Source organism: Sander vitreus, chromosome 19 (genome assembly GCF_031162955.1).
Source record: "Sander vitreus isolate 19-12246 chromosome 19, sanVit1, whole genome shotgun sequence".
Lineage (NCBI taxonomy): Eukaryota > Metazoa > Chordata > Actinopteri > Perciformes > Percidae > Sander > Sander vitreus.
This window is the reverse complement of record NC_135873.1, coordinates 18,713,615-18,729,209: the sequence shown is the minus strand read 5'-3', so window position 1 is coordinate 18,729,209 and position 15,595 is coordinate 18,713,615. Positions and strand designations below refer to the sequence as shown.

Genomic DNA, 15,595 nt, shown 5'->3' with positions numbered 1-15,595 from the left:
GAACAAGAATGTTTTTGATATGCAAGAAGAGAATATAAAAATGAGTGGAAATGTTAACTACCTGCTGTTTGATTGCTTCAGCTAATTGACCAAAGAACATTTTTTCCACAGATTTTCCCTTAATACAGCGTTTCCTATAATTGATGAAGAATGTCACATGTAGGGTTTGGAACCAAACCCGGTACGCGTAAAACAAAATATATTTTGGTTCTTCTTATCCGTTCCAACTATACAACAACTACAAATCTCGCTCTTTCTGAACTGGACAGAGCTGCGCAAAGCATTTTGTTTTGTTTAGGCAGTATGGGCAAGATGAATAAGAGTTGCGAGGACATGAGTCAGCCGTGCGCCATGGACCACAGGTTTTCTACTATTCCATTTTATTTGTAGTGTAAATAATATCTCGGGACACTTTACAGTTGGAGTAGGTCTAATCCACACTCTAATTTACAGAGACCCAACAATTCCCCCCAAGAGCAAGCATTTGGTGTGTTGGGTACTCGTAGGTGTACAGATTCAATTATTGGCATATTATCAAAGATGTTTATCAATATTAATAAAGTTATGAATATGGTTATTCATAACTTTATCAAATCAACAAACAATCAAAACGGGGCACCACCCTGAAACTTCAGGGGCCAATATTGAACTGTGAAATAGTCTCATTAGTGGTGTTCACTTTAAAATACAGATCTTAACTTTAATTAATCTATCTGGTATTCTCTAAAGGAACAAAAGGGAACGGTGAAGTTCGAGCACTGACCTGTGTTCAACCAGCAATTATTACAATAAGTACACAAATAATCACAGACAACTGCTAATTAAAGTATAGTAGAATTTATTAACTTCAAAATTATCAATGGCCAATCAATAATCCTTTGATCAATTAAAACCAATATACGTTTTTGTAAACTACAGCAAAAAGCAGAAACAAAACCTGTGGTGAGACACTCTCTGTGTGGGTGTCTGGGTGTGTGAGTGTGTAAATAGGAGAGGGGGCAAAACCCGGGGTTGCTTGGTTACGCCCAGATTAGCTAGCCGTTAGCTCCTTGGAGCTAGGCTGTGTGTTAGCTGCACAAAAGCTAGTTAGCCCCCAAGAGGGCGGCGGTGGGCTGCGTTGCAGGCTCCACGTGGCTAGGTTAGCCAGTTAGCTCTCAAACTAACGTGCTGCAAACAAAAGGACACACACTCAGGAGCACAGTTGTTGAGCAGTGCGCGCTCTGCAGCTATGTGACTCGCTGTTTGGCCAGTTGTTCACCTTAGCGCTTGTGTGTAGCTATATGTCCACATATATATATATATATATATACGTGTGTGTGTGTGTGTGTGTGTGAGAGAGAGATTAGAGAAAGAGGAAAGAAAGAGATATACACTTGGAAAAACCTGATTTTCTCACTCAGTGCAATAACTAAAACTCCGTGAAAGGGGAGTTAGCAGGTAGCAATTACAGTTTTAACAAGCTAGCTGCAATATCAACACAACATATCAACAATGCACCGTGATCAGAGTACATTCACAGAAATCGATTTGACTAAGTGGTCACAATCATAGATTAATAAATCAAACGGGCAGCAGCGCTTGTCAATTGATCACATTAATGGTAAACAAATGGCAACATTAGCCTTTACACATTAATAAACATACTATGTTTTATCTCTGCCCAGAACACTTAGCCTTACTGTATGTAGTCCGTTAGGTTTGTCCAGTGGATTTTCCACGTAGGACAGAAACGGGTTAACCACTTGGCCAGGGGTTAACGAAACAACTCCACCGGGCAGGGTTTGGAGCAGTTCAGTCGACTTCGATGAAGGAAAAAGCGGCGTTGTGTGGTCCGATTTCCTTGTAGAGAAACTGTGTTCTCTTCTGCAGTTTTGAAACACGATGTGTGTTACAGGATCCAGTAGTGTTCTTTCAGAACACCAAGAGATAAATCCACTTTCGTGTGGAAGTTTTAGCACAAGCTTGCACGCTCCCTTCAGCAATGGGGTTGCAGTGGAAGACGGTGAAAGAGGTGTGTTCTATAGGCTTTATAGGCTAAGGCCCTATGCTGTGTTTATGGTCCCTGGAGCCAATGGGAGATCCGAGTTCTCTGAGGAGGTGTGAACTATAAGGTTGTAGTTTTAGAGTTTTGACCACTTTGGCCACTCCTTCGTGGTCATTCGGCCATTTTGTGATCTTTTTCCCTTGGGGTGACCTGTGGGAGTTTGGTGACAAGGCTGTGGACTTTACCGTAGGCCAAGATCCTTTGTTTGAAAGACCACATGGTCTCTGAGTCTTTTGTCTCTTAGTAACGGTTGGCTGAAAACCCTTTGCTTGAAAAACATAATGTTTAACTCACTCCTGGATGGTCCCAACAGGTGCGACAGTAGCGAGGAAAAACTTCTTTTTAACAGGCAGATAATAAAACTATAACTAGTAATAATAGTAGTAGCAGTGCAGGGTGTAACAGGGCGTTGAGCAGGACCATGGCAGCAACTGCACCCACGATCCAGGTGCCACCACAATCCATGGAAACCTGCGAGGCAAGAAAGGACTCTGGGGAAGAAGCTAAGTTAGTAACATGCATTAATGGGGCATTAGCTCCAAATAGCCGTAAACTGAATGTGCCTCTCATGACCAGGAATCTCATTTATAAACGTGGCGTATGCACAAAACGGAAATGTGCATACGCCACTTCCCACGCAAAGTTTGTTATTTATAAAAAAAACTTGACGGGAGAATGTGCAGTCCTCCACAAACGCAAACTCTGACCCATGTGTACGCACATTGCACAAGTCAGACTGCAGAAAGTAAATGTAGGAAAAACGGTTACTCGTAATATTTTCAAGTATTGATGCCTCACGCACATTTTTTCACTCCATGTCAGCCATGTTATCATGAAGATTAAATCCAGCAGTGTTATTTGCGCTTGTACTGAGGGATAATTGTTCCATAAACACCTTGTAAAATCCAACTCAAATCTTAAATACAAATTCATTCTTAATATTTAATCGGCCCTGTCTCACTGTTAGGCCTGCACGATTCAGGGGAAAATATGAATCACGATTTTTTTTTTAGCTTAGAATTGATATCACGATTCTCTGCCACGATTTTTTTCTCACGAAGTGTAATGTTTATTGCACACATGAACCATGACAAAACAAATTGGCACATTGGGCTTCACCACAAGCCTGTAAACACAGAGGCTTCAATGAATAAAGAAAATAAAGTACATACTGACCATTTAAGTACAGTAGGCTACCAAAAATAGTGACATATAACACATTGAACTAAATATGGCCCTGATACAGGCTCTAGCTGAACTCCTTGAACATGTCTTAACATAATTAAAACATGTCAATGTCAAATGCTTTCAATAAATTAATTGAAGGAGAAAAAAAGAGAGAAAAGAAATCAAAGTCATTTAAAAATTAAATCGTGAACGGGTGAATCAAGATCGCGATTTTATAACGATTTATCGTGGAGGCCTACTCACCGTCAGAGAGTCCACTACGGAGCGCAGGAGGATGAGATGGCCCGACTCCATGGAATACAGGATAGCATCAAATACCCTAGGATTAAATAACTGCAGAATACAGTGTAAATAACTAAATATCTGTCTTTAAACTGTGCATATGTCATCAAATGTCAAAGTCTGAAAATACAGACGTTAAGCTCTCGCACAATTGTTACACTTAATGTCCTCATTATCAGTCTGAACTTTAATACTGTTTGTGACCAAACCTGCATGAAGAAAAGTGTGTTTGCCTATTAGACTTTCGTCTTCAAATTGTATCTTGGGGTGGGGGAACCAGTTGATGTTGTGATTTTGGCTAGGTGTTAACAGTCACAAATTCTTGTAAACATGTAAATACTGCGGTGACCCCCGTGCGTAATGCTGCATGATGGCACTGCAGGAGGACTACACCAACAGAAGAATCAGAGAAAGACACTTCAGGGACCATGACGATTTAGATTCCCTAAAACTGTGCTCTTGGATCTATGTACGGAATTGGGTCCAGTAGAGAGGGCAATGTGCCGGAATCGTGCCATCCCGGTCCAAATACAGGTCCTCGCCACTCTGGGGGCAACCGGCTGTTTCCTGAGGGAAATCGCAGACAGCTAAGTGTTTTATATAAATATTATAATCTTCAACTTTATCACTAAGGCTTGTTTGGATATAATATATAGTTCTGTTAAATCTTATCATAGGTCTGGTATATCGAAGCTGTCCCAGAGTGCCGTAATGCCTGCCGTTTTGGACGGTATTACAGTATTAATATAGGTATGTAGGTAGGTCTATAGATCAGGTTTCCCTACACTATGCGAGAACAGACCGAAATTATAATTCAATTTGCAGCAATTCACCAGTGTCTGAGAAGTTTTTTGCTTTTTCCCCCGCCAGTCATCACTTTTTCTTTCGGCGTAACGAAAGAACAACTGCCAGGTCATTAACATACTGATCAGCATTCATAAGATGCTTTGCATTGACTATTTATGGTTAAAAATGGGCATGTACAGGGCAGGATAAGAGGCTGATTCACATACACACACTTGTGGGTAATCTGTGATTTATAAAGGGAACATTGCTTACAGATGTGCATACGCACGGTTTTATAAATCTGTTGTTTGTTTTTTTGGCGTACGCCATTTTTGGCTTTTGGGCATACTGTGGGTATGGAAAGACCCCCCAGTATTCATTTTTCACTCTTTGTTTCATTGCAGCCATTTGCTAAAATCAAAAAGGTTCATTTTATTTCTCATTAATGTACACTCAGCACCCCATCTTGACAGAAAAAAACAAAAATGTAGAAATTTTTGCAAATGTATTAAAAAAAAAAAAAACTGAAATATCACAGTCATAAATATTCAGACCCTTTACTCAGTATTGAGTAGAAGCACCCTTTTGAGCTAGTACAGCCATGAGTCTTCTTGGGAATGATGCAACAAGTTTTTCACACCTGGATTTGGGGATCCTCTACCATTCTTCCTTGCAGATCCTCTCCAGTTCCGTCAGGTTGGATGGTGAACGTTGGTGGACAACCATTTTCAGGTCTCTCCAGAGATGCTCAATTGGGTTTAGGTCAGGGCTCTGGCTGGGCCAGTCAAGAATGGTCACAGAGTTGTTCCGAAGCCACTCCTTTGTTATTTTAGCTGTGTGCTTACATTGTCTTGTTGGAAGGTGAACGTTCGGTCCAGTCTGAGGTCCTGAGCACTCTGGATGAGGTTTTCTTCCAGGATATCTCTGTACTTGGCCACATTCATCTTTCCTTCAATTGCAACCAATCGTCTTGTCCCTGCAGCTGAAAAACAACCCCATAGCATGATGCTGCCACCACCATGTTTCACTGTTGGGATTGTATTGGGCAGGTGATGAGCAGTGCCTGGTTTTCTCCACACATACCACTTAGAATTAACGCCAAAAAGTTCAATCTTGGTCTCATCAGACCAGAGAATCTTATTTCTCATAGTCTGGGAGTCCTTCATGTGTTTTTTGGCAAACTCTATGTGGGCTTTCATATGTCTTGCACTGAGGAGAGGCTTCCGTCGGGCCACTCTGCCATAAAGCCCCGACTGGTGGAGGGCTGCAGTGATAGTTGACTTTGTGGAACTTTCTCCCATCTCCCTACTGCATCTCTGGAGCTCAGCCACAGTGATCTTTGGGTTCTTCTTTACCTTTCTCACCAAGGCTCTTTTCCCACGATTGCTCAGTTCGGTTGGACAGCCAGGTCTAGGAAGAGTTCTGGTCGTCCCAAACTTCTTCCATTTAAGGATTATGGAGGCCACTGTGCTCTTAGGAACCTTGAGTGCTGCAGAAATTCTTTTGTAACCTTGGCCAGATTTGTGCCTTTCCGCAATTCTGTCTCTGAGCTCCTTGGGCAGTTCCTTCGACCTCATGATTCTCATTTGCTCTGACATGCACTGTGAGCTGTAATGTCTTATATAGACAGGTGTGTGCCTTTCCTAATCAAGTCCAATCAGTTTATTTAAACACAGCAGGACTCCAATGAAGGAGTAGAACCATCTCAAGGAGGATCAGAAGAAATGGACAGCATGTGAGTTAAATATGAGTGTCACAGCAAAGGGTCTGAATACTTATGACCATGTGATATTTCAGTTTTTCTTTTGTAATAAATTTGCAAATATTTCTACATTTCTGTTTTTTTCTGTCAAGATGGGGTGCTGAGTTAATTAATGAGAAATAAAATGAACTTTTTAGATTTTAGCAAATGGCTGCAATGAAACAAAGAGTGAAAAATGTAAAGGGGTCTGAATACTTTCCGTACCCACTGTGCGTACACTTTTAGTAAGGATCCTACGCACAGTTTTATAAATAAGACCCCAGAGCCGTCAATCCAAACTCACATAAGTGCCAGGAAGCCTGAAAGATGCAGAGACACGGTGAGTGTCCCGAACAAAGCAGCTCAAAAGTAGGCCAAGTTAGCAAACAAATGAGAAGTTTGGATGCTGTTTACGGCGGAGGACATGTCTCACCCAGGGCTTTCCCTCAGACATCAGAGAGAAGCTGCTGTCTTTTAAGCGCATTATGAGTAACTCATAAACACTCATACCCCCTGGATCAGATAGGCAATGCTGACCAAACAACAAACAAGATTTGGTCTTCAAAAAGGTATTTTTCCAAAAATGAGTTCTGAAAAAAAAGGGGTTGTCTTATATTCGGATCAATGCGGTCTTAAAGTCTTAAATTTAATTTGGTAAACCCTGACTATATTTGTTGGCATTTATTTGCGTCCCCCAATAGCCTGTAGTCTATTTCAAAGAAAAGCTACGTCTTCTCACTGGAACATCACTGCTTTGACCCAGACCAAACTCCTTCGGGAGTCAGGTAATGTCAGGAGTTGGTCATATTTGAATTAATCAAAGAGGAGTTGCCAACAGGCAGTTTGTGTGACTCAGCAGTAAACTAGCAGTGGCAGAAGTACACATGTCAGGAATGTGGAGAAAAGAATCTGCGTAGCACTTGGAGCTCTGCCCATTCTCCCACCTGTGCACACCTGGGATCACTGCAGAGAGCAGACGAGCCTGACGAATTTGCGGTTTCTAATAGTTCTAAATACTGGATGATGTGGACTCCCCTGTGTGTACCACTTTCAGACTGTGTATACTGTGTGTATAGCACTTCTGAAAGCGCATGATTGTTAAGATTGTTAAAACAAGCAGCTCATTCTGGTAGATTCAAAGTCTCGGCTGATGCACCTTGCTGTTGTTTCTCTCTAAATTCCCTGGCTCTTTTAATAGTGAAATTGACACTATGTTACCAGTTTTTAGACTTTTCAAAAACTCAGACCTGAAGCAAATTATTGCCAACTTTATATAGTGCTTGGCTATATGACTGACAATATATGAAAAAAGCACACGCTAAAAATATGTATCATGATATATGCTATTTCACAAATGTGTCAAAAAAAGGAACGGCCATGCATTATGTCATAAAAACTGGTTATTTTCATGAGAACCAAACAATTACTTGAATGCAACAAGAATGCAACAAGCAACCCAGACCAACAACAAGCCAGAGATAGCAGGAATCAAACCCCAGGGCTCTCTGGTGGTGCGCACTAGACTTCATATTTGCATATTTCTGTCTGAACCTGATCCAAGTCCGAGAGAGTTGTAATCCAGCCCTACCTGAACCCACAGGCATTCTGTTTTTTTATTTCCAAACTCGACCCCAGCACAGTGTTATGTTTTTTTTTGCGTAATTTACATTTAACATTAATCTGGAGAAAACGCCAGTGTTCTGGACCCATAGTCCGCTGCTCCAAAGCCTGGCATCACCACACAGCCAGCATAGTGTAACATCTTCCAGGAGTTTACCCAGAACATCCAGCCAGCAAGCATTTTTAGTTACGTCTGTTAATCTCTGCCTTTGTTGTTTTTTCACATAGAACCGGGCTGGTTAGAGTTAACTCACGTTATAGAGGTCTGCTAAAAAAAACGCTTAAGTTAGCTAATGTTAATTTCAGCTATCAGAGCTCACATTAAGCTATGACAGACAACAGCAGAGGGAAACCGACCTGGGGCGTGAAGCGCCTGGCGCAGGTGAGTTTAGGGCGTACAATTCCACTTTTGCTAGTTTAACTGCGGAAAAAAGGGTCTGTGCGGCAGGCACATGGTTCAAAAGGGTTGTACTTAGTGTGTTAATTAATCATAGGTGTGTTTTGGGTGTAACATGCAATAAAACAATCAGAGCGTCATCTCTCATTCCCTTTAAAAGCCAGGCGTGTTTGGCTTTGCGCTGTGTCGGGTGCAAGATAGGGCCCCTGACGTTATTTTCTGTATGGGAGCTCCAGGTTAAGTCGGGAAAGCCGTTGCTGTAGATGTAACGTTACGGTAAAGCCAAGGGCTGACTGCTGTTACAGAGATGATTTTTCTGTGCTGGTGGGGCGTTCTTCTTCTTCAGCATTTAGCGACTAGAATACTAGAACACTTGTGGCGTATACTGCCAAGGTCCAATACCTACAGTACTGTAGAAAAACAAGTATCTTAACGTTTTCAGAATTTTGGGACTGACTTGGGTCTTGTGACATCCCTAAAATCGTCATTATGTATAGTATATTCAAAAGGTAAAGGTTATCACATACAGCTATGGGCTGTCAGTACCAGACACTTTAACTAGAACTACTTTTTATAACTGTTACAGACGGCCACACTTGACAGCGGGGTGAGAAGCCGACTTAAAGTAACCTGTGTACGTTGTAGTGACTCAAATGTTCATGATGTATACATTTTACACAAAACTGCAAAAACAATATTCAAATTATTCAAATTCATTTAACCCATTCCTGTAAAATTTGCAAAAAAGGCCTATCCAAGGCATACCTAAAATTAATTAAAAGCTGTTCTTTAACCATTTGGACTACATGCATGTCTTTGGTCTCTTTTGAAAGGTAACACTCTGAAGTTTCTCTCCAACAGTCATTTGTCAATCACTGTAAGTGCTATTGACTTTGAGTAATATAAGTTTGATTCTGGAAAACAAGGTTTTCATTTCCGCCTGAATATTTTTTAATAGAAAGATGCCTATGACTATAGCTGGGACTTAATAGCCTGAAAACACAATCTGGCTAGAGCAAGAAATCTTACCTAGTCCCAGTTGAAATTTGATAACAATATCTCATAAAATGACTATTTTACACCTGTTTTTATATGAATAATGTTTAGGCGTTTCCAAAAAAAGACCCTTGGTAACTATGGTCACATACAGACAGTAGTTTTATTTTTTCTAATTTGTTCTCCTTTGTACATGTTTTGTACTTGCAAAATGTATGTAGAGAGAAAAATCAAGGGCACATCTCTTGTAATCTATTTAGTGGCAAACTCTTTGAAATGTGCGTATGTATCTTTTCTGTGTTTTTTCGCCTTACACAGAGACATCCTTATTTTGACTTGTAAGAAACTTGGGAAAGCAGCATATCCCTAATAAGAATCTTATTGTTCGGTGGATTACAATGAGGCTACAAAGGTTAGTTTTAATTGTATGTTACTCTGACAGAGGTGGTGATTGTACCTGCTGTTGTGATTGTATCTTGAAATGGTTTGCATCAGTTGAATCACAAGTTGTAGCTTTTCCAAAGATGTGTTCAATCAAATATGTATCCATGTCCGAATAAGCAATATCCGGCCACTGTGTTGGGTCACAGTGTGTGGAGTCGCAGTGTGTGGGATCACACTGTGTTGTGTCGCAGTGTGTGGGATCGCACTGTGTTAGGGTTACACTGTGTGGGGTCGCAGTGTGTTGGGTCACAGTGTGTGGAGTCGCAGTGTGTGGGATCACACTGTGTTGTGTCGCAGTGTGTGGGATCGCACTGTGTTGGGTCGCACTGTATTTTACACTGTATTGGGTCCAGTGTTGTAATGCGTTACAAAGTAACGCATTGCAAGTAAGGTATGGTTCATCTCTGGTGATATGGAGTAATCCAAAAGTAATGTAACTGGTAGTGTAACTAGTTACTTTCAGCAGTGAGTAATATAGTAAAGTAAGGCATTACTTTTTAAAGTAACTAGTAATGTGTAATCTATTACTTTTTTTGAGTTTCTACTGCATCACTTTGTTGGGTCACATTGTGTTGGGTCGCACTGTGTTGGGTCACATTGGCCCTCATTTACCAAACAAACCTACGAAAGAAAACAAGCCTAAAACCGGCATACGGTCATTTCCACGTAAAGCTTGGCATTTATCAATATGGACGTGAGCAGAGGTTACGATCAAATCTCACGTCAGGTGTAAACTTGTGTACGCAAGTCAGTGTGGACTTGTGGTGCAGCATAAAATCAGTTTAACAGGAGGAGAAGTCATCAGTTGATCACTTATCGGCAAAAATTTTATTTATTCTTCAGGTTTTCGTCTCTCTTTTAAAGTGTCGTTAATGGCCACAAGTGAACGATTTATTTCTGCCGTTGACCGACATATTTCAGGAGACAGGGTCGGGGTGGTGGTCCAGCACGGGGGTCGGAGGACACGCGCTTTCCCTCACAGCTCACGGTTGCCTGGCTCTGACTCATGAAAAAAACACGAGTAAAATAAAAGACACTGCATAAACTCTGCTACTTTGTGATTATTATTATTATTAATATAGGTACACCTACATGTAGGCCTAAGAGATTGCAATATAAGCTTGTATATTACTATTAGGACTATACATATGTCAAGGATGTATAAATTAAATAAATTGACCGCGAGGTTAACAGCATCAGTGATCTCTTTCCATTCTGCATTCTTTCTACAGCCTTTAATCCCAGTTTTCAGGCTGCCAAATAGTACACACGTTAGTGCAAATGAACCTGAGATATCAGGGTTTCAATCTCCACCTATTGAAAGCAGCAGCTGCATTTATCAATGTACGACCATTCTTACGCTCTGATTGGTGTGATACGAACGTTTCATGAATCACACGTGAAGCCTGTCGTAAGAGGATTTCTGCGCTCATATCTGCGCTGGTTTCTACGTTAGGTTGATAAATGAGGGCCATTGTGTCGGGTCACACTGTGCTGGGTCACACTCAGGCAAGGTTGCAAAATAATTATTAGACATGTCTATACAACAAATGTTTGTTTAACAATGAATTATAATCCAAACGCACGTCAAATTGCATTGATATCTATAGGATCTTCCATTTTCTAATCCCCCAAAAAGGGGCGTGGTCTTGACGTTATGCAAAGTAACCATAAATGGCGGTCCGGTGTATGGGCCATTCCCCTTTCTGTTTTAGTCCTCTTTGTTTGGCAGGCAGTAAATAATTAAAATATTACATGTTTTTCAGTTGCACACTAAATAATGAGGACTTGGAAATTCTAAATATATTATAGCATGAAAGTGGTCAAATGTCAACATATGGTGTTGAGGTTTGTAAAAAACTGTATTGATCAAACTTCTTAATGTTTTTTATTTTTTTATTTCTCACTGTTTGTTTTCTCTACGTCCTCCCAGTCAGAGCAACCCAGTCCAGCAAGTTCCAGCTCCAGTTCAGGCTTTGCTCCCACACACCACAAACGTCAAGGTAATTATCTGGAACATACATTTCAGAACTCTTGTTGAATGTCTTTTTCAGTCAGAAATGATGTGTATAATGGTCCATTGTAGCTCATTTGGAGTACCTGGTAGTTTCAGTCTAACTTTGAGTCCAGTTTGTTTGCCAGAAATAAAAGAAGCTCAACCAGTGCTGGAAACAGAATTTAAACACTGCACTAGGGTTGGGCGATATGGAGAAAATCAAATATCACGATATTTTTGACCAAATACCTCGATATCGATACTGTAACGATATTGCAGTGTTGACTATTGGTGCTTTCACAAAATATCTTCACACTTACAGTTTAGATAAATAATCATCAGTAATGTGGACATAATGTCTAAGTGGTTAAAGGCAAATACTAGAACAGCTAGAACAGTCTGGTAAGTTCAGAAAATGACATAACTTTACTGTAATGCAGCCTTTAAAACCAGGAAAAGACAACACTTATGTCATATTACGATATCCAAAATCTAAGACCATATCTAGTCTCATATCACGATATTTATATAATATCGATAAATTGCCAAGCCCTGCACTGGCATTGATTTCCTTTCTAATTAAACATAACAGCATTATTATCTCGTCTGTTAGCTCTGAGGTAGAGGGGCCAATCAGGCTCGGATATAGCCAATTCTGTGCCAGTCAAATGTACATGCATTCGCCACACGATGGTTCACATTGTGCCCACAGTGTTGACAACTTGGCAACTTTCTCGCTAGATTTAGCAACTTATTCAGACAATGAGGGAAAAAGAGAGAACACTTATTTCAATATATTATATTGTAGTTCATTCCCATGCTTGCTGCTCAGAGTAATGGCAGTGAGTGGCTCCTCTGCCAGCACTGCGGGGTCTCTTGGTCTCTCCCTCGCCTCAGTAAGTGTCAGTGGGTAGAAGGATGCTGCTTGCTGCAGGAGTTGGACTGAAAATAATACACACACCTTTACATTCTTGTAAATAGATACTGATTCATAAATAGTTTTGTATTAATAAATAGATACATAGTTTTAGATAGATAATAAAAAGTTGACTCCCTGTAGCCTAATCTTTTCTCTGATTCTTCTCTTTACTGCACTTTATTTTTAGTTAGAGGTTTGTAAAAAAGGTTCTGTCCAGTAACCTGGTGCACTTTTTTATTTTGAGATTTGTGAGAGAAGGTCTTGGAACCTGGTACCCTGGGAACCAAACAAATGTGTGAGCTCATGTGACTTTCATTTCCTCTGGTCCAGCCAACCAGGACCTGGGCGGACCAATCACAACTGTTGTTTTATACAATAACGGACAACATGAGGAGTTTATGCGCTATAGATGATATTTTGTCTGCTGTATGTGAAATGTAAAAATGCCTAGCAGGAGTAATTTGATTTCATTCTCACTTCATGTATTCCATTATCAGACAGGAGGACAGGTAGGACAGGAAGTATGAGAAGAGGAGAGAGGAGGAGGAGAGGCAAGATGTCTTGAGGCATTTTAATATTATTATTATTATTATTATTATTATTATTGAAGCATTTTATTAAACGTAATTTGACAACTTCCACTAGATACAAATTAGTCTAAAGGTCTTCTCGTGTTGTATCTTCTGGCGCCACAAAATACAACTCACTCTTTAGCAATGATGCTGGAAAAAACCCAGGGGAAACGTATTGAACATGTTTTACTGTCAAAGCCATATTATGAGACCAAAGTTGTAATATTTCTAGATTTCAGGGTCATTTCACGAGTAAAAGGTAACAGTGCGGTATGTTTCGTTTTTTTAATATTTTTTTAAGTAAAAGGAATTACCTTTTCTCATATTCTAATTTCTTTTGACAACAGTGGCCATACTATTTGGTTGTAGAGAGCTACATAAATCACATGACTGGTTTAAACACATTTTCAGTGTAACCCACTTATCAAAACCACTTACTTAAAAGTGAAAATAAAGGCAAGCATTGATAATATTATCCTAACAGTCAGCTATATTGCAGAGCATCATCCTCGTTCAACCTCGCTTTGACTTTTTTACTTTTCAAACGATTAGTTTAGATCATCAGGATGTGTATTCTGGTTCCTCTTTGGAATCTGTAGCCGCTGCAACCCCCACATCTGAGCAGTGAAAATATACAGTGATTGTTAATAAATGCTCTAGAAGTAATTTAGGACTGAAAATAGTCAGGACCAGGTGAGTCTAGAATACATTGTTTGGTCCAGAATATGTGACATTTCTTTACATTTTGGGGGGTTTCTTTTCTTGAGGGTGACCTCTGCTTGTGTGTTTGTAATTTTCTCTGGATGCAGTGGTGGACTTCATCATCAGGAAAAGGGTGGCTATTCCTGCCACCACCCACACAGGTAACAGTTCCTGGTAGGCCCCCACACCCTTTTCACATCAGAATTATTTTTCCAGGTCATGTATATGCATGAAAGGTCATGCATCTGTCTGCAGTCAAAATGTGGATTCCACTGAAATGAAAATAGTCCCCAACTAATTTTTAATGAAACTATATATTTGTGAGCCATTTTAAAGATTGACAGCCTCAGGAGGATCCGACTGACAGGGTAGGAGAGGCAGAGAGACGGATTGACACTGTTGGTTTCGGTCTCTTGTTTCTACTTGTTTTACTTTGAAATTCCAACACGTTCTCTGTGCCCCCCCCCACACACACACACACACACACACACACACATACAGTGCTGGGCCCGCTGCAGTCAGTCATGCAGGATCTGCACTCGGATGACAACGATGAAGATTCAGACGACGACAATGACCATGACATGGACTCTGACGGGGAGCGGCCAGCACACACACATCTTACACATCACCAACGCAGGTTAGTGAATGGTCCTCTGCAACACACACACACACACACATACACACACACACACACACACACACACACACACCATCATCAACACAGGCAGTAAATACTCACAAATAGATCTAATAGATTTAGCCTCTTTTAGCTTATTGTTTTGATTGTACCATCTCAGCTCAGTGAAAAAGCTGTGTGATAACCAACCTGCGCGGCAGCAAACAGCAGACACATAGTTATACCTCTTTCACGGCACTGACCAGGGTTGGGCCCTAATTATATGACAAGAGTTCAACCCTTCTTTTGGAAATTCAAACCAAGCCAGTGTACATGGGTATATCTCTGGTCATGACAAACCAGTCAGTATCCGGTGTTAGGGTTCGGGTTCATCTCTCTCTCTCTCTCTCTCTCTCTCCCTGACTGCAGTTCGTCGTCGTAACCGACTTGAGTGGGCAAATGCTCACATTCGATGGCGTCTGGCACTTTGGAGAGGTGTTCTCTTCATGGATAAACCCTAACACCAGATACTGACTGTTTTCAGACCCCCCCCAATACAGTAAAAATGCACATTTTAGAGTGGCCTTTTATTGTGGCCAGCCTAAGACACCTGTGCAATAATCAGCATCTTGATCTTGACCTGTGAGGTGTATGGATTATCTCGGCAAAGGAGAAGTGCTCACTAACACAGATTTAGACAGATTTGTGAACAGTATTTGAGAGAAATAGGCCTTTTGTGTACATAGAAAAAGTCTTAGAGCTTTGCGTTCAGCTCATGAAAAATGGGGTCAAAAACAAAAGTGTTGCGTTTAATTTTGTTCAGTGTGTGTGTATATATATATATATATATATATATATATATAGTGTGTATATATGTGTATATATATGTATATGTGTTGCAACAGTTTGCTTATTAGGGCCCGAGCACCGACAGCGAATAAAGCCCTATTGAAACTGAAGGAATTCTTCCATCTTTCTTTCTTTCTTTTCCCGGCAAATTAATCGCCTTTTTGAGGGGCTTAACATACTCAAAAACTCACCAAAATTGGCGGTCGCATCAAGCCTGGTGAACATTTACGTCTTTTAAGGGTTTCGGGAATAGGCGCACAGAATTGGCTCGCTAGCGCCCCCTACAAAATAATATAATATATAAATAAATAAATTGAGCCCCTGCAATACGTTTAACGTAGACTAACGAAACGTGGTACACATATGTAGCATGTCAAAATGTACAAAAAGCTCATTGGAGCCATACCCTTAACGCAAGAGAAAGTCTGCCATTTTGAATT

The 15,595-nt window shown here is 40.5% G+C and overlaps 1 protein-coding gene across 1 annotated transcript in view; it reads left to right on the top strand.

The window, feature by feature from the left end:
* The window catches only part of mllt3 (MLLT3 super elongation complex subunit), a 105,782-nt gene that overhangs the window by 78,829 nt on the left and 11,358 nt on the right, over window positions 1-15,595 (top strand). Inside the window, exons 8-10 of the mRNA XM_078276458.1 lie at window positions 11,432-11,501; window positions 13,795-13,848; window positions 14,189-14,327. Of these exons, the coding sequence (XP_078132584.1) occupies window positions 11,432-11,501; window positions 13,795-13,848; window positions 14,189-14,327 (263 nt within the window). The remainder of the gene's footprint in view (window positions 1-11,431; window positions 11,502-13,794; window positions 13,849-14,188; window positions 14,328-15,595) is intronic.